Genomic DNA, 25,480 nt, shown 5'->3' on the forward strand with positions numbered 1-25,480 from the left:
CAGCCTTGAGGTGACAAAGGCGTGAACCAGGGTTTCAGCAGCGTGAGGGGTGAGGTAGTGCCGTAATCTGGCGATATTCCGGAGGTGATGGAAGGCGGTGCCAGTTGTGGTGCGGATGTGAGGGAGAAAGGACAGCTCAGGGTCGAACAAAAAGAAAGGACAGCTCAGGGTCGAACACAATACCTTTTTTGGTGATTACTCAGAGAGACATAAGCTACTCACCTGCCCAGACTGAATTTAAGCAATTTTTGTTTACAGATCCTGAGAATGAGAAGCATTTCAATTTTGCATTTCTCCTATAAAATGAAGGAGGTAGATCTCCCCCTCCCCAAACTAAATGGAGTAGTATACGCTGAAATGAATTATTACATACAACATAACTAACACACTGTGCTACATGCTTTATTTCTCATAGCAATCTGAAATAATTTGTTTCACTCCCCTACCATATTCTTCGATTGTGCTTTTGGCCATCTTCCCTCCCCTCCCCCAGCTCAGGTGTCCAGCCAGCAGTCTTATGTGCTTTGAGATGTCCTCCCAGTGTGAAATAATAATAACAATCCTTATATTTTGATATAACACCTTATAATATACAATAATCCTTGCATTTGAAATAGCGTTGTTCATGTCTTCTAGACGTCTCAAAGCGCTTCACAGAATAGACTGCAAAGTGAATTGACCATGTATTTGTGGGCGAAACACGGCAGCCAATTGCAGTGTCCCACAAACAGTTGTGGATTGAAAATGACCAATTTATTATTGTTTTGTTTTGGAGGGATTATTATTAGGTGTGTGGAGTAAGGAAACTTGCCCAAGGTTTTGCTCTGCCTGGAATTGAACCCAGGTGTCTCGCTTGCAAGGTGAGTGCTTTGGACTACAGGACTATCACATAGTCGAGACCTCTCAAAGCGCTTCTCAGAAAATACTGTGAAGTGAATCGCCTGTACATTTTGGGGGTGAAACACAGCAGCCAATTACGCACAGCATTTCAAAGGCATTATTACCCATGGAAAGCAATCCGCTAATCACAAACAACCGTGTTCCTACTTACTGCTAGGTAAACAGAGGCACGTAGAGTACGGAAACCTACCTAAGATTTCGCCCTGCCTGGGAATCGAATCTGGGTCCTCTCGCTTGTATGCTGCAACCAATATGCTACAGGACTCCACAAATGCGCTGTATAAAATGTTAAATTGTATTGTGTTTTCCCCTTTTGAAAGCACAGTATATTTTGGACTTCCTGTCAATGTAACTCATTGAGTAGGAAATTCACTTCAAATGGGAACCAGGATGGAGCACTCCATTACCGTTCATCTGACAGTCCACTTGAATCTGCTGTTGCTCAATTGATGAGTTCCAATGGCTGTCAAAGGGTATCTCTTCCCACTAGCAGAATGGCAGCATCATTTTAACAAAAACTAACCTCTACATTCACTCGTTATTTAGACAATCCTGACCTGATAGTTCATCGAGACTCTGGTGCAAGAATTTATTCCTCTAAGTTCCTGCAATCAAGAATTCACCATTTTATTTTCCAATGCGATTTGCTGAAACATTACTAGAAGATGCAGTTTTTAATCCATAATAATAAAGTAACTTGTGAAATATTAAGTATTAGAAAACATTAGTTTCATTTTTCTGTTAAATTAATTTCCATGATGAATCAAACATTGATCATTGATTTTATTTATAAATTTATAAATTGCATTTGATGTATCACGTCGTTAAGATGTCTCAAAAGAGCTGCACAGAATATACTGTAAAGTGAATTGACTGTATATTCTGTGGGCAAAACGCAGCAGCCAAATGCCCACAGCAGTGTATCACAAACAGTCGTGGATTGAGTGACCAAATTTTTATTAAATAAAGAGGAAACACAGTTCAGCCATTCTTTGCTTTTTTTAAAAAAAACACTCACTTGTGGCTTAACTCAATTTATGGCCAAGTTAATGAAGAAATCCTATCTATTCTCACACAGACCAAGAAGGAATCAGAAACCTAATATACTTTGGGAGAAAACAAATAATACATCTAACAACAAAGAATAGGTTTGATAAAGCAATACTGCGTTTTATTTAGTGTATTTGTAAACAATTGGAAATTTCATTGGTATATTAAGTCATGAAATTGACTGGAAGCAATTGCAAGCACCACTATGCTACAGCATATTAATTTCACCTTTTAAACAGATTTCTGTAAATTTAAAGGCTTTTGCTTTTACTTCACATCTGTTCACATTGGGCCATACGTTACAAGTTATCATACTCAACACAAAAATAATTCACAAAAATGAATTTATGGAGCTTACATTTATATAAAAACTTAAATACAGTAATCAAAAATTCAAACAGAAGGCAATGGCTGGAAGCACGATAGAGTTAATATGTGAAACTCAAGGGGCTCATATGACAATCTACAAGACCACATTATACTCTCATCTGAACTTGAGAGAGTGCATTGGAGTCTCAAACACTCCCAAATCGCTTATAGGAAACATGAGTAGAAGTCAATTTTGGTACATCCAGCTGGTTCCAAAGTACAAAATGATACAACTTGGTGTAATGAAATACATCTAAAATCCATTTTAGATTCAATGTAATTCTAGTCTTCCTTTACAAGTATTAATACAATTTTGAAAGCAAATGTCACTGCTACATATGGAGATCTGGAAAGTGGGATTAATTAAAAAAGAACAAATTTAGAAAAACAAGTAGGAGTGATGAGTAACAAGCACAGACACGATGGACCAAATTTCCCCTTCTTTGCAGAAAATTTGTTTCTATGATACAAAGGAGGAATATTTTCCTTGTTTATGACATTAGAGCAGACTAGATATCTGGGTTTAAATACAGTTTCGTTTAAATACAGACTAGATATCTGGGTTTAAATACAGATCCACACATGCACTACATATATGGAAAATATACGTGTAAATACTGCCAATACAGAAGACCAATGATCTCCAAACTTACAATAATGCTACAGAGCTGCAATAATGTTAATGGGCAATGGTCCTCCAGGAAACAATGAGGCCACAGATACCTTTCCTATTCAAGACATTAATGTGGAGACATCAGAAGTTGAAAACAGTAGTAGCTGATGCTGAACTGCCAACAATGCTCCAAATAAAAAAAATTGGCATTCACTCATCCGTGGCTGTTTGTGAATATTGCTGAGCTGCGCGTTCACCCACAAAATACACAGTCAATCCACTTTACAGTATATTCTGTGAAGCGCTTTGAGACTCCGACGATGTGATAAGGCGCTATATCGAATGCAAGGATTATTATTACAAGCTCCACCTTGATCTGGATCGGCATCTTCAACCAAAGGGCATCCCAAAATGGAGCTGCTCTTTGACTGCCTCACTGTTAACATCAGCTGAGAGGCTCTGAGACACGCCTGGAAATTCAAAGTAGGTTCTCCACAAAGATGCAAAGTATCATTACATTTCAGATGTTTCAAATACATTTCAGGCTACATTTTTTTTTAATGCCACTTCCACATAATAATTACAATTGCAGAAAAAATATTTTTGTGGACCAACTGCAAATTTTTAAAAAAACTGCAGTAGAATTGCACAACACAACCAAGCAAATTCCATTCTAGAAACCAACTCCATCACTGTACAGTACTCCAAGATGCTATCCTACTTGAAGGGCGCTATGTTGTTAGTTATTCACTCCAACAATAATTATTATATACTGTGAAGTGGTGTGACTGTGTATTTTGTGTGCAAATAGGGCAATCAATTTATGCACAGCAATGTCCCACAGTCATGAAGTGAGTGATCAATGTTCTTGGGGGGTAGCGGGCAATGTTGGCCGAGACACCTCACCACCATTTTCCCCACCACCTCCATTTTTTTTTGGGGGGGGGGGGGAATTGTTGGCCAAGACACCGGGAGAAATTCCCTTCTCTCTTTGAATAGTGCCATGTGATCTTCAATGTTCACTTTAATAGGCAGACGGAACTCTTGGTTTAACATCTCATCTGAAGGACGGCACCTCCAACAATGCAGTGCGTCCCCAGAAATGCATTGGAATATCAGTATAGACTATATAGGATCCAAGTCCCAACAAAGGGCTATAATCCACAACCTTCTGATTCAGAGGCAAGAGTGCTCTTGATAATAATAATCCTTGCATTTGATATAGCGCTTTTCACGTCTTCTAGACGTCCCAAAGCGCTTCACAGAATATATTGTAAAGTGAGTTGACTGGATATTTGTGGGCGAACACGGCAGCCAATTGTGCACAGCAGAGCCCCACAAACAGTCATGGATTGAAAATGACCAATTTATTATTGTTTTGTTTTGGAGGGATTATTATTAGGCGTTGATGCATTGCTGACAGTGACTAATGTAGAATGCGTATATATCAGTGTATATTGTGGCCTGAGGGCCGGAAGTGGCCCATAGGGCTATCAAGAAACGGTTCCCGAACATTCGCACAAGATCAACGTGTTCGATCGTTGGTGTGTTTTTAGTTTTTTCTTGATTGAATATTTCTTAATTTATGCCATAAATCAAGAAACATTCAATCAAGGAAGTTTATTTTGCTGGCCAACCATAAAGTGTACATGATACAGCATGCACGTACACACAAAACCAAGCACACAGCAAACAGATTTTGACTTTCGAGAGATGTCTGGTCTGTAAAGCAAAAATGTGCATCAAGCATGCAAATATGTGAGGTAACAGCAATATGCATTAGGCTGGTGATTTAACACCGCCTCGCCCACGATCGACATCTTGAGTCGTCCTCGGGGCAAACCCTCAGAGATCAGATTCAATTTGGGTCACCCTGGGGCGAAATGAACGTGAATGGCAGACCTGGAATTATAAACAGAGACTTGTGCTAGTGCCTAGTACTAAGGAACAGGGAGACCTGCAAAAAGAAGCAATACTTACTGTGACTCCATTGTTCACATTTTTGTCCGTGTATTTCTTCTTTTCATACTTGTCTCGGATGAAAAACTCCACCGCTCTGATAGAGGTTCAATTAAGGAAAAATTTATCCTATCTTAAAAAAAGTCTTGTACTCCACACTGAAATTGATTTGAATTCATGTTGAGACACAGCAGTACATAGAATATCTGAACAAACCGCCAACCAAACGAAAACTTTTAAACCCAGACTTCAAAAAACATCCTCACATTTCTAAAGACTCATCCACGCTTGAGAAAACGGTCAGTCTTGCATAATCTTACAAAATAAAGATTAAAAGTACATAAGAAAGGGTTTTTGTTTCAGTTCTCTCCAGAAAAGATTAGTCTTTGGGAGTCATACGTATTTTATGGATGTAATTTAGTACCTAACTGGTGTTCAACAAACTGATTTGAGAATGATGCCCTTTGACAGACATTGTTGTGGCTATGTAAATGATCCATCGCAAGCAATTCGGGCAACCCATTAACAATAAGGTGATGGAAATGAGTGTATTTGCATCTCGAGACAAAAATTGCACAGGAAAAAACGATTAAAATATACATTTATATTGAGCCTTTGAGGGGCGATTGAGAGGCGATATGATTGCTGTCTTTAAAATTCTAAAGGGGCTAGACAACGTAGATCATGACAGGCTGTTTCAACTAGTCCAGAATAGTAAAACCAGTGGATACGATTGAAGGGGGTAAATTCAGAACAAATCTACAGAAACATTTTTTCAATGAGCGAATAGTAAACTTGTGGAAGAGGCTCCTTAGGGGAACGGTTGAAGCAGGAAGTGTAGATTTCTTCAAACATAGATTAGACAGTTTTCTTTTAGGAACAACAACAATAACAAGATTACATTTGTATAGAGCCTTTCACATCGGGAGGATGTCCCAAGGTGCTGGGAAATAACATTATGGAATATAGTACATAGGTAGTTTGGGACATATGTGCAAGCTACCCCCAGGAAGCTGGAAGGCGAACCAGATGGATCCTGGTCTCTTTTGCGTTTGGCATTTCACACCGTGAATGAGCTTCACGGTGCTGAATGGGCACCCAAGGTGAGGGTGGGTAACATCAGCTAAAGCAAAATCTATAACAGCTTTTAAAGAGGGACAAATATGTGAAAAAGAGAAATCTGGGACATTGGGAAAAGGCAAGAAGGACTAAAGCATCTTAATGTCCAAACACAAGGCAGAAAGTCCAACGTCGAAATACCATATTTTGTTTAAACCATTGAATTGAACAAAAGAACCATTCTGAAAATTAAAGTACACTTTAAAAGAAGTTATATTCTCAAAAAATGAGCAAAAGGGGCTACATTTTCATTCACCGTGTGAAAATAATTCACCTATTTTATCCACCAATTATGGTGTTTAAAACTGAATACGTTTGATCAGATAAATGGGAGAAGCTCCTGGGCTGTGGTCACACAATCCACAACTATAATAATAATCTACGCATTTGTTATAGCACCTTATCACATCTTCAAGACGTCTCAAAGCGCTTCACAGAATATACTGTAGTGAACTGACTGTATATTTTGTGGGAGAAACATGGCAGCCAATTGTGCACAGCAGTGTCCCACAAACAGTCAGGGATTGAGTGACCACATTTTTAAAAAAAAGGGATTATTACCCCTGGAAAATGTTCCACCAATCAACTAATAACCAGGTTCCCATTTATTGCTAGGTGAACAGAGGCGTGTGGAGTAAGAAAACTTGCCCAAAGTTTCGCCCAGTGTAAGGAAATTTGCCCAACTATGCTTCTACACTTGTATTTTGAGCTTGCATAGAAATTGTTTTCAATTTTAACAACAAATTAGAAAGTAGTCAGAAGTTGAAGGTGAGTTAAAGTAGATTGTGTAGGTTGGACAAATTGTACAATTATTTGTGTACCTTTGGGAGGCGATTGTTAGAAAAAGAATTTGCAGAAGAGTGGGATTTTTTTTTAGCAGCTCTATTACACTACATGATGATTTTAACTGTGGCTGTGCCATGAACACAGAAAAAATGCCTGGGAGAGCACAAGGCAGCCATTCCACTGTAGGAATTCCATCAAGAGATTGCTGGCCACAATTTACAAGTGTGTTGTATGGTTGGCTAACAAATAATTTTAAATCAAAGTTCACAGATTATTGGTTCCCAGGTAGGGCGAAATCTTAGGCATGTTTCCTTATTTCACAAGTCTCTGTTTACCTAGCAGTGAGTAGGAACCCGGTTGTTAGTTGATTGTCGGATCGCTTTCCAAGTGCAATAATCCCTTAAAAATAAATGTGGTCACTCAATCCACCACCGTTTTTGGGACATTGCTGTGTGCAATTGGCTGCCATGCTTCTGTGAAGCGCTTTGAGACATCTCAACGACGTGATAAGGTGTTAGATCAAGTGGAAGGATTATTATTATATTATTAAGTGGTATTGCTGCCATCTACCCATGAAACATATATATTTATATATATATATATATATATATACATACACACACACACATAAATAAATGTCTATTTTTACATAGTCTAGGCTGAAATTCCAGGTTCAAAGAGAGAATAAAAATGTGGTCATTCAATCCACGACTGTTTGTGAGACGTTTAATATATTACACATCAAATGCAAGGATTATAATTATATAGGTGCCAGGACATCTCTCAGGCAACAGGCTAGGCAGAGAATACAAAGCTAAGTTAACTCTGGTAGATTCAATACCTGAGTTCTCCTAAGCACCTTGGCCTGGCTCACCATCGAGACTCGCAAAGATATAGGTTTTCTGGACAAGAAGGTGTAGGGGGCAGTTAGAGTTGCTAGTCTTTGCTGTACATTTGCTGTAGAGTCCTGTAACTCAGTGGTTAGAGCGCTCACCTCGCAAGCGAGAGACCTGGGTTTGATTCCTGCCAGGGCGAAACCTTGGGTATGTTTCCTTACTCCACATGCCTGATAATAATCCGTCAAAATAAAATCAATTGATCACTTCAATCCTTGTTTGTGGGACATTGGCTGCCGCATTTCACCAATAAATATACAGTCAATTCACTTCACAGTATATTCTATGAAGCCCTTTGAACGTCTGGAAGACGTGAAAAGCGCTATATCGAATATTATTATCAATTATTATTCTCTGTACACCTCCTGAAGTGGCTTCTCCTCCCACTCCATGAAGGGTGCTCTATAAATGCAAGTTGTTGAAGTGATTTGAGATGTATTGACGATGTGATAAGACACTATCAAATTCAATCTTAATATTTTCATCACTAATTATTATCATCGCCCCAAATGGGGAACATGATCCCAATCAGACAACAGAAATCAGGACAAAGGAGAGATCAAAAAAAATGAAAAACATTTTTTATTCTTACCGCTCTCTCCCACATTATGTATCATTCATTCCCCACTGGAGAAGAGAGGGAGCAAGCAGTCTTTTGATCTTGCAGGGCACTGTCAATGCCACTCTAACCAGCTGCCAGGCATAGCAACAGCACAGCTCCATTCACCCTCCAAGCTACCACCCCCTCCACCTCTACATCTTACTCATCCTATCAAATGCTTGCTGTGATTTAATTTGTGTTGAATAATTAAATCTAAAGAGGAAGGAAAGCATAGGGAGGGGCAGTACTTTTTGTTCAAAGCAGTCACCTCAGCCCAAGAGTCCACATGGTTTAGCACAGAACAAGCCTCCTCATCTTATCCAGAGTAGCTCAATTTATACTGCAATAATAATAATAATCCTTGCATTTGACATTATCACTTCTTCAAGACACCTCAAGGCACTCGTGGATTGAAAATGACCATTTTTTTTTTGGAGGGATTATTATTATTAGGCGTGTGGAGGAAGGAAGCTTGCTCCCCCACCCCCCTCCAAACCTACATAATAATCCTTGCATTTGATATAACACCGTATTGTGTCGTTGAGACATCTCAAGCACCTCACAGTATTTTGTGGGCGAAACGCAGCAGCCAATTGCACTCAGCAGTGTCCCACAAACATCATGAAAGGAACCTGATAGCTGGAAGCAGGGTTGCTGGAATGTGCAAATTTCAAGGATCCTTCAGTGCCCATAAAAGACAGTCACTGCACTTTTTCTATATATCTTGTGAAGCACTTTCGAACGTCTTCCCAATATGAAATGCACCATTAGGATATTATTACAAAACAACAAGATTCCATTTATAGAGCGTCGGGGTGAGGGGAGGGAAGGGAGGGAGCGAGGAGGGGGGAAATGGTCAGGGTGAGGGGAGGGAAGGGAGGGGGCGAGGAGGGGGCGAGGAGGGGTAGAGAGTTGAGAGGGGAGCTGAAGGCACCGTCAAAGAGAAAGGTCTTGAGACCGGCCTTGAATACAAAAGTACAAGTCCACACACATGTTCTTCGAGCATTTCTTCCAAGACTTTAATTTCTTGTAAAGGTTATGCTAAACATTTACAAATCGTGAGTCAGGCCTCAGCTGGAGTATTGTGTCCAGTTCTGAGCACCACACTTTAGGAAGGATATCAGGGCCTTTAAGAGGGTGCAAAGGAGATTTACCAGAATTATACCAGGAATGAGGGACTTCACTTATGTGGAGAGACTAGAGAGGCTCAGATTATTCCCCTTTGAGCAGAGAAAGTCGAGGGAAGATTTAACAGAGGTGTTCAACGTTAAGAGATTTTGAAAGAGTAAATAAGAAGAAACTGTTTATTTCTGCAAGTGGGTCAGTAACTAGAAGACACAGATTTAAGATAATTGGCAAAAGAACCGGAGGGGACAAAGATTTTTTTTTACCCAGAGAGTTATGATCTGGAATGCACTGCCTGAAAGGGAGTGAAAGCAGATTCAATAGTAGTTTTCAAAAGGGAATTGGATTGAAAAGGAAAAATTTGCATAGCTATAGGGTAAGAGCAGGGGAGTGGGACTAGTTGGATAGCTCTTTCAAAAAGCTGGCACAGGCAGATGGGCCAAATGGCCTCCTCAGAACCATAGAATTATACAGCCATATATAAGCCAGAAGGAAGCCATTCGGTCCATGGTGTTTGTACCAAATCCAAATCAATCCCATTCCCCCACGCTCTCCTCTCCTCATAGCCCTGCAAACCTGTCCTCCCTAAATAATTATCTTCTTCTCTCTTAAAAGTTGTTATCGAATCGGCTTCCACTACCCTTTCAGGCAATGCATTCCAGATCCGAACAACTCTCTGTGTGAACACATTTCTCCTCACCTCCCCTCCATTTCTTCTGTGAAGCAAAGTTAGATCAAAGTGATCTGAAGCATTGTTTTGTGGTAACAGAACACACTTTGAAAATTCCATTTCCAGGGATTATTGAATCGACACGTACCAATAAGCTTTTATCACAAAACAATTTGTGGTGCTTTGGGAACGTTTATGATTTTGGTGAACACAGTGATTGAACAGATCAAAATCAGATTAAGGAAATTTCCTCCAGTCGACAGAACAAATAAAATCCGAAAACTTAGGAAAGGATGGAGTGAAATATTTTTTGCTTTTTCTAAAAAAAAGTCTAAATGTGGCACTGTGGGAAAAAATGGCAACAAAAAAATCTTATTTATAAATAATAATAATCCTTGCATCTGATATAGAGCCTTATCACACCGTTGAGACGTCTCAAAGAGCGTCACAAAGTATAGTGTAAAGTGAATTGACTGCATATTTTTGTGGCCAAATAAATTAATAAACAAGTGCATTGTGCAAAACAAATGACATATTTAAAAGCCACTTTATAAACATTCCTAATGATTCACATGGGACACTAGTTTCCAGAAAGTAAAATTATTCAATTTGCCCCAACTCTCCAAGGGAGCAAACTAATAAAAAGTCTGAATTTAATTGTTCCAAAAAAAAACTACTCTACATTCTACAGAGAAGCTTGATGGAATATTTGTGATGCGGAGGGCGACTTGGTTTAATTTGGGAAGTCTCGTTGTGACAAATCCAAGAGAGTAAAAGTCAATTCCTGCTAAAACGATTCCTGCTTTAGGTCACATTTTAATGATGTGGCAAAGAAAATGCTCATTAAACCTGTCCTCATCAACCAACACTAAATGCTAACTGCTTCCTACTAAGACCCATCAAATTAGATTCGATTTGTTTTTAAAAAAACCTATTAAGATTCTTCAGCTACAACACGACAATAGATGCAAAGCTCCTCTTGGCTGCCAATCTGGCATGGCTGGTGTCCACATCATTTGGATTTTATCCCACGAAATATACAGTCAGTTCACTTTATGGTATATTCTTTATGGCACATTGAGACATCTCAACGACTTGTTAAGTCTCTATACCAGATGCAAAGATTATTAGTTTTATTATTATATCCCGAGCCCAGTCCAAACCTCTTCTGGGATTTTAACTGGCGGGTGGATTAACATAGTTCCCTCCTGCATTAATAATAATACTTGCAGTTGACATAGTGCCTTATCACATATCATCATTACCAGAAGTCTCTAGAATAGATCATCAATACCTGAAGTCTCTAAAGTCAGAACAGAATATTATTAGAAAAAGTCTTATTTACAGCTCATATTCCCTACTGATTCCGCTCCACATCTAATCTTTTGACCAATTCAGTTCTCCTGCATTTTGTAGATCCATAATTTATCAACAATCTATGATTTGGGGTCAATGTTGTGGATTTCTGATATGTAGAAACACAGAATCAATCTGAAATGATGATTCCACGATTCCTAACCTCAGACAAACCATTGGAAGAGAGTATAGACCACAAATAGAAACAATAGCACAAGATTAACTCCAAGCCATACTTTCTACCCCACATCCGTGCCATGACCCGCTCTGCCTTCCGCCACCTCGGCAACATCGCCCAGCTCCGCCACTGCCTTACTCCTCAGGTCACCAAAACGCTCATCCACACATTCATCACATCGAGGCTCGACTATGCCAATTCCCTACTTGTCAGACTCCCCAACTCTTCCCTCCACAAGCTGCAGGTCATCCAGAACTCTGCAGCTTGTGTCCGCACCAGGCTCCCTAACCCATCACCCCAACCCTCGCCCAGCTCCACTGGCTCCCTATCCCTCAGAGGATAGAATTCAAAATCCTCGTCCTCACTTTCAAGACACTCCACAGCCCTGCGGTCTGCTGATCCCCTATCAACCTGTCCACTCTGGCCTGCTCCACGTCCCCCGCACGGCCCGCCTAACCATTGACGGATGACGCCCCCACCCTCTAGAACTCCATCCCACATTCCCTTCACCTCAGTCCTTCCCTTGTCTCCTTCAAGGCACGTCTCAAAACCCTCCTCTTCGACCGAGCCTTCGGCCAGCCTCCTATCCTCCCTGTCCTCCGCGCTCCCCGATTCCGACTGCCAGCTCGGGTCTAGATCCCTGAATGTTCAGCACCTTGGGACGTCCTCCCAACATGAACGGCACAATACAAGTGTAATTTTGTGTTGTATTGCATTAACACTACTAAACATAAACTAGCTAAAAATCAGACCTGCAAAGTTAAACTTTTTAAAGACAATACTAGATATCAACAATGCTGGATCACAAACCTGGAATAATACTTGTTCAACACATTTCATGCAAGGATGATGTTTTAAAGCACTTCACAGCCTTTACTGCATAGTGTAGAGACTATATTTTGTAGGCAAATTCGAACTGAAACAGCCACACTAATCCAGTCATTCATTCGTCATTCGTCATTCATTCATTCATTCATTCATTCCAATTGCATTGATACCAGGGCATTTTTACACAACAGGAATTAAGGATATGGAGCATTTTTTTATGCAACAGGCATGAAGGATACTGGTCCGTCTGAGGTCTCCGGAAGTTCTCAGGCAGGTTTTTCTCATACTGGTGCCGAGCTCTGGTATTCCCCATATCTTGCATGCACTGCAAAGGAGGAACAAATTAAACAGGTCAGCAAAATCTTTCAAAAGACTTTCAGGATAAAAATTTAATTTGAAATAGCACCTTATCACATCGTCGAGATGTTTCAAAGTGGTTCACAGAATGTGACTGTGTGTATTTTGTGGGCAAATGTGGCAACCAATTTACCAGGGCAATGGCCTACAAATATCCATGGAGCGAATGACTAATTTTATGGGGGGGTGGATGGGGGAGAGAGGATGGAAGATTGTTGATCAAGATACAATAGAACATGATGCAGTAGTTCTGGCAGGATGCAGTTTAAAAAAAATCTTCCTTTGCTCACAGGAGGTGTTTAGGTGAAGAAGCTCATTCAGCTCATTTGATCTCCTCCTTCCAGAACATTCACCCTATTGTCTTCCCATTACAGGATCGAGTGTTTTTTTAATATATTAAATGAGGCCATCCTGGCCTCTACTACTCTTCTGAGTAATTCAATCCAGCTCTTAATAACCCTTTGGAAAGGAATACTATCCGGCATCTGTCCTGAAACTGTCCTTCAAAACCCAGAGGAGAACATTCTTGTCCAGCTCCTTGGTGGATGGGGCAAAACCTTAGGCAAGTTTCCTTAGTCCACACACCTCTGCTTACCAACTTGTCCACTCCCTCCACTCAGAGGGTTCCGGTCTACTTCAAGTCCCCCGCCTTGCCCGCCTCACTATTGTCGGGCGGGCCTTCAGCCTCTTTGCCCCACCCTCTGGAAGTCCATCCCACAGTCCCTCCGCCTCGCCCCCTATCTTGCCTCCTTCAAGACCCGTCTCAAGAATCTATTCTTCGACTGTGCCTTCGGTCACCCTCCTACCCCTACCCTCCCCACCCTCTACCCCTCCTGATCCCAACCACTAACTCGGGTGAGGATCCCTGACTGTCCAGCGCCTTGGGACATCATCCTGACTTGAAAGGGCCTGTACAAATGTAATTTGTTGTTGTGGTTGCAAATCAAAAGCCCTAATGGGTAGGGTGGTCCTAGCTGGACAAGCAGCAGGAAAGATTGCCAGGTAGTACTTTCAATGGTAAGCTATGTGGTTTTAGCTGACTTGATTCCAGTAGTTACCCCAACATACACTCTGATGTCCCCAAGCCTTGGCTCTTTCTCACCTGCAACTAATACTTTCCTGAATTAGGTAAGCAGGATGCGTCTCTCCAGAGAGAGCATGCATATTCAATTCCAACAATCTATCTCTGGGATCTCCAGGTGTAGGTGGGATGCATGGAATTCTCAGTTGGGTTGGATACTCTTAAGCAAGGTGATGAGTTTCTGTATGTGTCGGACACCCGGCTGACCAAATAAAGATGACAGAACAGAGCCAAAAGCCTCAGACATACTTAGTCATGGCGCCCACTAGTGGCCAAAAAGACATCTCTCCTAGAAAGAGCCTTAAGAGTGGATGTGCTGGGCCAATTTAACTACAGCACTGCTGAAGCTGAAGGTAGCATTGTAACGTAGATGCAACACAAGAGGCACCTGGATTCCAGCTTAAAAAGGACGTAAACACAATTGCACAAAGTGAGAGTAACAACAGTGGCAAACTTAAAGACTTGTCATTTCAGCTGCATAAGAAATCAGACCCTATGAAGCATAAGTTACGTTATATTCATCTGGAGCAGTAGCACAGTACCATATATTAGTAAAAATAACCAACAGGAATACTAAAATACTTTGAATGCATTAAATTATTTAAAGACCTTCAACACAGTGCATTGAGAACATGATACGAGCTGCAGAATTTTAAGGCCTTGATGCAATGAGCTGGGCTTTTCAATTCCAAAGCAGACTTGAAACGTTGACTCCTGAAAAGACTAATAGACATATACACTCCCGAAGCTCATCATTTCAAATTGTGACCCTCCGTATCTCATTTTGTTGATGTTGACTTCTCCCCTCAGACACACGAGAAGGGCCCCACAAGACAATTAAACGACTGTAAAGGTGGCCCACATCATGAGGTTTAACAGGAGAAAATGAAGATTTCAGAATAAAAATGTTACCGGTCAGTGAAAGGGTTAGTAATGAAATTACCACCTTGTCTGGTGCAGTGTAAATCACAAGGTATTGCAGATTCATACCATACTAAGATGTGTTAACAACATGTAGGCAGTTCAGCGAGTGTATCCAGCGAGCAACTGATTCTTACAGACAAAGAGCCCTGGCTCGATCCCTGCCTATGCGTAACTATGAGATCTCAAGCAGAGTGGTTGGGGGAGAAAGAAGTCAGCAAGAAAGATTGTGCTTTGGATGTATTCAGTGACGTTCCAACTTGTCCACTCCCTCCGCTCAGCGGGCTCCAGCCTTCCCTGTGTCACCTCCAGTGGAGGGCCTTCAGCCTCTCTGCTGTCACCTTCCAGAACTCCATCAAACAGTCCCTCCGCCTCACCCCCTCCCTTGCCTCCTTCAAGACCCATCTTAAGAACCTCCTCTTCGACCGGGCCTTTGGTCACCCTCCTACCTCTACCCGCCCTCACCCCTCCTGATCCCAACCACCAGCTCAGGTCCAGATCTCTTGATTTCCAGCACCGTGGGATGTGCTCCTGATGTGAAAGGCGCTGTAAAAATGTAATCTGTTGTTGTCTCAAGGTACTTCACAGAATATATGAGGAGTCCTGTAGCTCAGTGGATAGAGCACTCGCTTTGCAAGCGAGAGACCTGAGTTCAATTCCAGGCAGAGGGCGAAACCTTGGGCAAGTTTCCTTACTCCACACAGAGCCTAATAATAATCCCTCCAAAACCAAAAACAATAATAAATGGTCATTATCAATCTACGACTGTTTGTGGGACATTGCTGTACGTAATTGGCTGCCGCGTTCGCCCACAAATATACAGTCAATTCACTTTACAGTGTGTTCTGTGAAGCGCTTTGGGACATCCTCCCGACTTGAAAAGCGCTATATCAAATGCAAGGATTATTATATATCGTAAAGTGAATTGACTGCATAATGCATATGTGTGTATGTGTGTGCATATGTGCGTGGGAAGGGGAGAATGGGACATCAAGCAAGGACAAGATCAGGCTCATACTTGGCTGTGATGCCCTCACAGATCCTTCCAAAGAAACCACTATCATCAGGGCTCATATGTGAAAAGTGACTTGTGTGAGATGGAAGAAAATGCCAGTCGTCAATGGAACCGTACTCTCATTTGGCGGTAGAAAAAAAAGTCAAAACACCTCAAGAAGACAGAAGGGATAACAGACATACAAACCCAACGTGGGCTGAACACGTTCCATTCAGAGTCAGTGATTTAGAGCGCTTTGGGAAATCCTCCCAACATGAAAGGCGCTCTATAAATGTAATTTTGTTGTTGTTATTTCAATTTGACATTTAAAAGCATTGAATAGCCCAAAATTCACATCTACTCTCCATAATTTTGTATTCACTCAGCACTAATGGACCCCTAAACTACGTTGTACAAAAATGTTGGGAGGAAAACAAACTCCTTTAAACAGGGATGGTGTAAGACTAATTAAAGAGCCGGGTCAACACAAAACAGAAATCATCTCATTTAGACTCTTGAGCGGATCATCTGCCAGACAAGCAAACAGGAGAAATCACATGATCCTGAAACACTGTCTGCAAAAAAAAAGGAATGGAGTGCTGACTTGGGTTTAATTGCAGAGATGTTATGCATTTAAATGAATGCATAACATCTTCAATTACACTTAAAATTGACATGACAAGAGATTGGCTCAAAGAAAAGTATCCCACAGTTATCACCTCATACCCACAATTTCTTCAAGCTCTTCTGTGCTCAGTGATCAAGAGGGTATAATTAGAGAGTTCTGTCCTGCAGCATGCGTGTCTAGTTACACTATTTTATGTCACTGAACGTGTTAGTGGTAGTAGGGGGAGAAATTAAAGTGATGAATGGGATTTTAGGCCCCTTTACACAGAACATCTCCGCATTTCACAACCTCAGCCAGCAGTCTGAAGCACTTCAAAATGCACTTCTAACATGAAAGGCACTAAATGAATGTAAATAATAATTTGGTCACTCAATCTATGACTGTTTGTGGAACACTGCTGTGCCCAAATGGCTGCCGGGTCTCGCCCACAAAATACAGAGTCAATCCACTTTACAGTATATTCCGTGAAGAGCTTTGAGACGTCTCAACGACATGATAAGGCGCTATATCAAATGCAAGCATTATTATTATAATAATCTTCTTGCTGACATCACTAGATTTATTTGACAGTAAGGTGCCTTATATTTCAGTGGAGAAAGTAGATTGAGATTTATGATTTCAAAATGGTAAGTAAGGCAAAGATCAGCATCCAAGGCCACAGATTCATCAAATCCCAACTCCAGCGCACTGGACCAGGGTGGGAAAGTGCAAGCCACATTCGGTAAAAATTAATGAACGGTTTGTACCTGTATCTGTTCTGGTGTCCATTGGTCCAAGTTGACTGACTTCACCCGTGATATGTGAACCCCAAGATTACGGTGGATCCCTGCACACCGGATACAAATAAACACCCCAAGATTCCAGGAAGCCCATCTTGGCCCTGCAGAGAAAGGACAAAAACCATTGAGGTTCACCGCACACTCGTGAAACATTGTCATAACTTCTTACAGTTGGATGAAATAGCTTTTCCCCTCGACTGGATACATAAAAGGAAAATCTTAAAAGGGTAAAGAGATAGGCAATTAATTGGCTGCTGCGTTTCGCCCACAAAATAGTCAATTAATTTTACAATATATTCTGTAAAGCGCTTTGAGAAGTTTTGACGACGTATTAAGACGGTCTCTCAAATGCAAGGATTATTATTACAATGGAGTGGGAAGAGGGATAAGAGTAAATAGCTCCGCTGGCGCAGGTCACACCAGCAATGATATGATGGAGAAAGAATTAGGATTGGAGTAGATATGGATAGTTCCAGTGGGCACAATAGGCTAAAAGGCCTGCCCCCTTCTGTGCTTATAAACATTTTGTGATTAACTACAACTTAAAAAAATGCAGTAAATCCAAAGGAATACTGTATCTTAGAAAAGAAATCAAACCAGACAGCTATGCATTAAAAAAGTGACACACTGGGAAACCGAAATTGACCAGTTATAAATCATCCACAATTGATTTCTGCTTCTCTTTGGCCCATAAATCTTTACTGTGGAACATTACCAGATTTAAGAGGTGTTGTGAGTCAGCAGAAAAGTTTCAGAAAATGAGTAGTCATTGAATAGGTGAAAACATCAACATTTACTTGAAATGAGCTTCGCTGTGGGTCAGTATATACAATGAGATTACCTTTTTTTTTAAAAAAATGCACTTTTTCTTTACCCAGTCAGTTGTTATGATCTGGAATGCATTGCATGAACGGTTGGAGGAAGCAGATTCAATAGCAGGTTTCAAATTTAAGAGGTACTTGAAAAGGAAAAATGTGCACAGCTATGGGGTAAGAGCGGGGGAGTGGGACTAATTCGATAGCTCTTTCAAAGTGCCGACACAGGTACGATGGGCCAAATGGCCTCCTTCTGTCCTGTAAGGTTCTATGAAATGTAGGAAACCCAATTTTTCAAGACACCTCAGCCCACCACAAACTACTCTGCTCAGAATCCGGGGTTTACTTTCCCGTTTTTCTTCAGGAAAGAGTTTGAAATTGGCTGACAAACCTCTCTTTTCTGTTCTGCTATAGATATGTTAAGTGAAATGCAGAGAATCACATGGCCGCAAAGCAGAAACTTTGATTTAGCAGTGGATTATCCAGGTGTTAATCTACTCAGCTTCACTAAAATCCAAGTTATTGGCGTGTCCAAATCCTCGATAAGTACAGTACAAACAAATCTCAGTCAGGCATAGCTAAATCAGTTGAGTTCAGATCCCCGAGACGTTATACTCAAGCAATGTAATGCTTTGATCACTTGGAGCATTTTTGTTGCAACTTGGTCAAATGATCACATTCAAATTCTTGTTTCTCCACCTCTGCTAGATTACTCAATCCACCACTGCTTGTGGGACGCTGCTGTGCTCAATTGGTTGCCTTGCTTTGCCCACAAAATAGTCAATTCACTTTACAGTATATTCTGTGAAGCGATTCAAGACTTCTCAGTGAGAAAAGGCGCTAGCAGGGCGAAACCTTGGGCAAGTTTCCTTCCTCCACACGCCCAATAATAATCTCCCCAAAAAACAAAAATTATAAATTGGTCATTTTCAATCCACGACTGTTTGTGGGACACTGCTGTGAGCAATTGGCTGCTGCGTTTTGCCCACAAATATACAGTCAATTCACTTCACAGCATATTCTGTGAAGCGCTTTGAGACGTCTAGAAGATGTGAAAAGCGCTTTATCAAATGCAAGGATTATTATTATAATGATAAACCTTGCATTTGATATGGCGCCTTATCACGTCTTCGAGACGTCTTAGAGAGCTTAACAGAATATACCATAAAGTGAATTGACTGTATATTTTATGGACGAAACACAGCAACCAATTGCGCACAGACAGCAGTGTCCCCCTGGACAGAGATCAGGTGTAACAATTCCTTAAAAAAAGTATAATAATAATAATTTGGTCACTCAATCCACGACTGTTTGTGGGACTCTGCTGTGTGCAATTGGCTCCCGCATTTTGCCCACAAAATACACAGTCAATTCACTTTACAATATATTCTGTGAAGCTCTTTGAAACGTGATTAGGCACTATATCAAATGCAAGGACTGTTATTATTATAGCATTTAATATCCTTACTACCCAACACTTAATATCTTACTTCCTAAGTGTCTACATACCTCCATCAATTTAAGATAGTTACCAAACAAGCAAATGGGGGAGTTTAGAGGATTTTTTTTAATACACAGAATAGCTAGGATCTGGAATGCCCTGCCAAGAGAGGTGGTTGAACCCTCTGCCTCGTCCTCCTCGACCTCTCCTCCGCCTTTGACACCGTGGACCACTCAATTCTCCTTCACCGCCTCTCCTCCCACCTCAACCTGACTGGCTCAGGCCCTACCTTTCACACTGCCTCCACTTTGTCGGGGCAAACGGCGGTGTTCCTCAGGGCTCGGTCCTCGGTCCCCTCCTCTTCACCCTCTACACGCTCCCCCTTGATGACATCATCCACAGACATGGGGTAAATTTCCACATGTATGCGGATGACACCCAACTCTACCTCTATGCCTCCGCCCTGAACTCCAGGACTACTGGAGTCCTGACCGACTGCCTGTCCCGACATCAAGTACTGAACGAAGCCAACTTTCTCCAACTCAACATCAGCCTTCCTGATTGCCAGCGCCTCCGTACCTCAGGCTCTGGCAGCATCAACCTTCACGGCTGCACACTCAACCTCACTGAGCCAGTCAGGAACCTGGGTATCTTGTTTGACCCTGAACTGTCCTTTCTTCCCCACATCCGCGCCATGACCGGCATTGCCTACCACCACCTCCACAACATTGTCAGACTCCGCTACTGCTTCGCCCTTCAGCCTGTCAAAACCCTCACCCACACATTCGTCATATCAAGGCTCGATTACGGGAACTCCCTCCTCATCGGCCTTCCCAACTCTTCCCTTCTGAAGCTGCAGATCATCCAAATCTCTGCAGCTCGTGTACCCTCACACACCAGGCTCTGTGACCCCATCACTCCGATCCTCGCCCGACCCCACTGGCTCCCCATCCCCACAGAGGATCGAGTTCATGATCCTCGTCCTCACCTTCAAGGCCATCCATGGCCTTGCCCCCTCCTATCTCTCTGACCTGCTGACTCCCTACTAGACTGTTCACTCCCTCCGTTCATCAGGCTCCGGCCTGCTCCATGTCTCCTGCCCCACACTCTGGAACTCCATTCCACGGTCCCTTCGCCTCGCTTCCTCCCTTGCTTCCTTCAAGGCCGGACTCAAGGCCCTTCTCTTCGACCGTGCCTTTGGTCTCTCGCCCACCTCTCTGCCTTCCCTCACCCATGCTCAGAACCCCAACACCTGACTGTTCAGCGCTTTGGGATGTCCTCCCGACGTGAAAGGCGCTCTATAGATTTGTCGTTGTTGTTGATATTAGCTTTCAAAAGAGAACTGGGTAATTACCTAAAAAGGAGCAAGCTACAGGAATATGAAGAAAAAGCAGGTAAATGGGATTGAAAAGATTGTTCTTAAGAGCCAGCACAGACGCAATGCGCCGCCTTCTGTGCTGTAAGTTTATATCGTTCTCTTTTAAAGATTCCAATTAATTCTGCCTGTAAGGACTTCTGGATCAGTGCATTCCACGATTCACAACTCTGCGCAAAGACTTCATAATCAAATGAAAGGATTATTAACAGAATGATTTCTGATTTCATTCTTAACAGGCCAAGCTAGTATTTTAAAATGGGTCCCATTGTTTTACCCAGCGGGTAGAGCCATCCACTAACTTACAATTGCTTTGCGTTTTCCATGCCCTTCATCGAACAAAATTAGTATAGATTTAAAATAATACAGGAGGAGGCCATTCGGCCCATTGTGTCTGTGCTATCAGTTTAGTCCTACTCTTTGCCTCTGGTGATGATGGCTTTCACCTCTCTCTGCCTCCCCCGATCCTGCAAAAGCAATTATGGTGTTGTTCTACATCATTTTTCTTCCAGATTTGACATAATTTTGGTCACAATTTAAACAGAAGAAGCCTCCAAGTTCTTTATTCAAAGTTCTAATCACTTTACAGTGACCTAATCCTGGAGATGGGTTCAGCAGAATCTTATTTATGAGACCGTGTCACTACAACAAATGTCCCCTACAGCTGGTGCACACAACTTAAGGAAACTTGTCAACTCAGCTTGGAATCATGTGGTTCTCACAATGATTGAAAGAGTGCCTCGAAAACGACAGCGAAGTAAGTGCTGATTCAGTTTCAGCTTGTGAACCCGATTTGAAATTGCACACTTCATTAAGCAGGAGCTAGTTTACTGTACTTCAATAGTAATGAACATTCCTTAAAACTATAATTAAGATTTGATCCACGCAGAGATAGATTACAAACACACGGTGAGCGAAGGCTTATTCCTTTCCTTATTTAAGTGTCCTCTGACAGCAAAACTATAAAATACCGTTGTGCAATACACAGGCGTACAATTAAGTCCACTTTGTACAAGAGGCCATATCTCAGATTAAAAATTAGCAGCTTTTACTGTATTTGTGAAATAAATTAAATGCAGAAAGAATAAAATTACCAATGTTTTCCAAACCTAGAACAGGAGTTGAAAACTCCATCGATTCTCCCCCCACTCCTCCCGAAAAAAATATAGAAGCAATTTTCTCAATCTTTCAAATCTTTCATCTGTTTCAACTTCATCTTATGATACGACAATGTCTGTAGTCTTCAGATAAGACATTTGGTTTATTTATTTAGGGCACATTTAAGGGATAGACATGTGATTTATTCGGAACACATTCAAGTGCTCTGAGACACTTTGCTGTGTGACGAATATAACATAAGAAATGCCAGGTGAAAAAAAGACCAAGGTCCATCTAGTTCGCTTTCTACCTTCCTGGCGGTCGCAGGCACATGTCCCAAACTACCTATGTAATATATTCCATAATGTTATTTCCAAAAGAAAATGATCTAATCTGTGTTTGAAGGAATCACCATTTGCTGCTTCAACCATTTCCATAGGGGAACCTGTTCCATAGGTTTACTATTCGCTCACTGAAATAGTGTTTCTGTAGATTTGTTCTGAATTTACCCCCTTCAATTGCAGGCCGTGTCCTCTGGTGTTACTATTCTGAAGGGCACTATATAAATGCAAGTTGTTGTCAGTCTGCTCTTTTCTACATGCAGCCTATTTATCAAGGATGCAACACAGAAAATGTTAAATTGGAAACGGACATATGGTCCAACAAGTCGAGCTTTTATGGTTGATATTAACTATCCCATCCTACCACACCGCTTTTTCCCCAGAGATGTGTCAAGGTTTCTCTTTAATTCAATGATTATCAGTTGATTATATCGAGTTCAAATCCCACACATAAACAGACAGCCCTTTGGTCAGGCTGTACCTACTCAAGTCCATGGCTATAGCTCTGGTCATCTGAGCAGAGGAAGTGTTCAGCGAGAATGAGACCAATTGCTCCTCACCCCCCCAGAGAGACGAGCTGTGAGTTAACAAGCATCTCAGTTAGCTGCCTTTGAAAATAACTAATCTTGCAAGAAGGGTACAAGCTATTTAACTGGAAAGAGCAAGTAGATCCAGAACGTTACTTTATTACACAAAGACAACAGGTTCAGAATTGTGTTGGACAAGTTTAGGAATCCAAAGGATTAACTACTTTTTTCCAACACACACACCACACACAGTAATCAACATCTGTAACCAAGAAGACTGGTCCGAGATTGGGATGGGTTTAAGAAACAGCGTGAATCAGTAACAGGAAGATAGTTGGTTGGGTAACCTGGCTGAATGCGATGCAAAGATATTTTAGGATATTTGCATCAATGGTCTGACTTGCTAACATCCAGCTGAACCTCAAGGTGTATTACCAGTTTTAAATAATTAGCTGCCATTGGTTTAGGAAAACAATTTGGATGAAATTATCCGCTGGTGAAGGTGAGTGACAGTCATGTTAAATCTCTTCAGAAAACGGTGCTTTCATAGCATCAAGGATTACCAGAAGTATGTGCAAGATTATTTTTTTTTAAATGTTGCCTGATTTCGGCGGGTGTGAATAATTAGTAGCTACCCATCAATTCCCTCACATAAATCCATGGTCAGTACTTTGATTTTACAGACAATATTAACAATTCATTGTCTGAAGGGAAAATCAGCAATAATTTGCACTTACAGTAGTATTCACGTAAAAATAATGTCTTAAAAGTGCTTTACAAACACGAAGGGGAGTCTGATTGGTGGGGGTGGGGGGGGGGCAAAAAAAGATGGCCAAAGGCACACAGAGACAGATCTTTAGATTGGTTTGGAACAAAAATAGGGGGTGAGGCAGAGGGATTTTGGAAGAACATTCAAGAGGCGCAATGCGACTGAATCCTCATCCGCTAATAGTCTGCAGTCCAACATGGGGCAGGAAAGTGGACAGAGATAGCTGATACACAGTCTAGTGCAGGAGAGGATGTGGACTGCAGAGTTACCAATGATCTGTAGCTTGTGGACAGTGGAGCGTGGGAGCCCATCTCCACAGGGAGAAGTCACTCATCTTAGCGAGAGCCGCTTTGCGTTTCACATCCTTCCTGAGTAAGCACATCATCGTTGTTGAGGCTATTAGTATAACAGAGTATTTTGACATGAATTACAACTTATTAGGGTTTAAATCAGTTCTCGTGTGAAAAATTCACACTTAAATTGGCTTTGAGATATCCATTTTGTTTTCCGAATTCCCCCAATTGGCGTTAGCTACCCTGCTCCTGGTCTGACCTTTTGCCCAAGTAACCATTTGCACGTGTAAGCTTTACCAGCGTGTACCAGCAGCCCACACGACAAGGGGTCCCACAGCCGGGCCTGACACCTCGCCACCCCCACGCGACTGCTCCACTCAATCAACAGGGATACTATAGAGGGACCAGGAACATAACTCTGAATGAGATTACGTCCAGGTTTCAAGCGAGGTGGTCCATAATAATACTCGCGTTTGATATAGCCCTTATCAGGTCGTTGAGACGTCTCAAAACGCTTCACAGAATGTATTGTAAAGTGGGTTGGCTGTATGTTGCAACTCTATTCGTGCCACCTTGCGACTGCTCCACAGCAGGCCACGCTCTTCTGCATTTTTTTCCTCAAGTAAAATAAAAACTCAACACAAAATTAGAAATCTTCCCAGCAAGTCAATGCTGCTGAACCCAGAGGGAACAGATTAATCTTAGTTTCAGGATTAATAGTATCCTGGGACTGTTTTGTCATTAGCTAATCAATTTGGGGCATTACTCAGCTTTTTGCTCACTTTTAAAACATTTTTTTGTACAAAGCAATCAAAAAGCTTGCTCATTTCCTGCCACCATAGCTTTGAATTATTAAACTACATGGGTGTTGCATTAAGCTACTGTGGGTATGTAATCCACTCATCTATAACTTTTGTTAATGAATAAAACTCTCTTCCATAATGTGAATCTCAGTGTTAAATAATTCTGATATGTACTCAATTACTGCACAAAATGGCACACTGTACATTTTTCCTTAAAGGATGTAAAACCCAGGAATTATGATAATTGGCTGTGATAATTACAATTATTAATTGTTTCTGGCCATAATAAATCAGTAGAAAGTGTCAAGGTTATTGGAACCAGGATTTAAGCTTCAGGTGTCAGCTTTGCTGAGTTGGTAGATTCGCCTTCGAGTCAGGGGTTTGTGGGTTCAAAGCCCCAAGCAGGGACTTGAACTCATATATTCTAGGCTGACAGAATTGAACAGAGTTCACGATGGGGCAAACTTACATGGTCCGCAAACTCTGGTCTGAACGTACTTCAGTTTCCCTTATTTTCAAAAATAACTGCTCTCATAGAAGTTGGATCCAAGACAAACAGAAAAGCACAGCATATCCACCAGCCCAACCCTTATATAATTTTGTTTTGAGAAGAGGCAGACCACGGAAAAGCCAGTGGAACACAACTCACCACAATATACAAACACAACGCGCCTTTTATTAAAACACTGCATCATATGAAGTGTCGATATAAAACCTCACAGTTGCCAGGGGTGGCGATGGGGTTGCACAAGTCACGGCCACAGAACCTCGAGAATCTCACACAAAACATCTGCTCCCAAACCACCTC

General features: G+C 41.5%; 1 protein-coding gene across 4 annotated transcripts in view; it reads right to left on the reverse strand.

Moving 5' to 3' along the window:
• Positions 1-25,480, reverse strand: part of smap1 (small ArfGAP 1) — a 186,022-nt gene that overhangs the window by 123,684 nt on the left and 36,858 nt on the right. For all 4 annotated transcript variants that reach the window (XM_042333744.1, XM_042333743.1, XM_042333742.1 and 1 more), the window contains exons 2-4: positions 17,178-17,311; positions 12,690-12,775; positions 4,913-4,988 (exon numbers count right to left, since the gene is read on the reverse strand). In XM_042333744.1, the coding sequence (XP_042189678.1) occupies positions 4,913-4,988; positions 12,690-12,775; positions 17,178-17,311 (296 nt within the window). The remainder of the gene's footprint in view (positions 1-4,912; positions 4,989-12,689; positions 12,776-17,177; positions 17,312-25,480) is intronic.

The sequence above is a fragment of the Callorhinchus milii genome, unplaced genomic scaffold (genome assembly GCF_018977255.1).
Source record: "Callorhinchus milii isolate IMCB2004 unplaced genomic scaffold, IMCB_Cmil_1.0 Scaffold3, whole genome shotgun sequence".
Lineage (NCBI taxonomy): Eukaryota > Metazoa > Chordata > Chondrichthyes > Chimaeriformes > Callorhinchidae > Callorhinchus > Callorhinchus milii.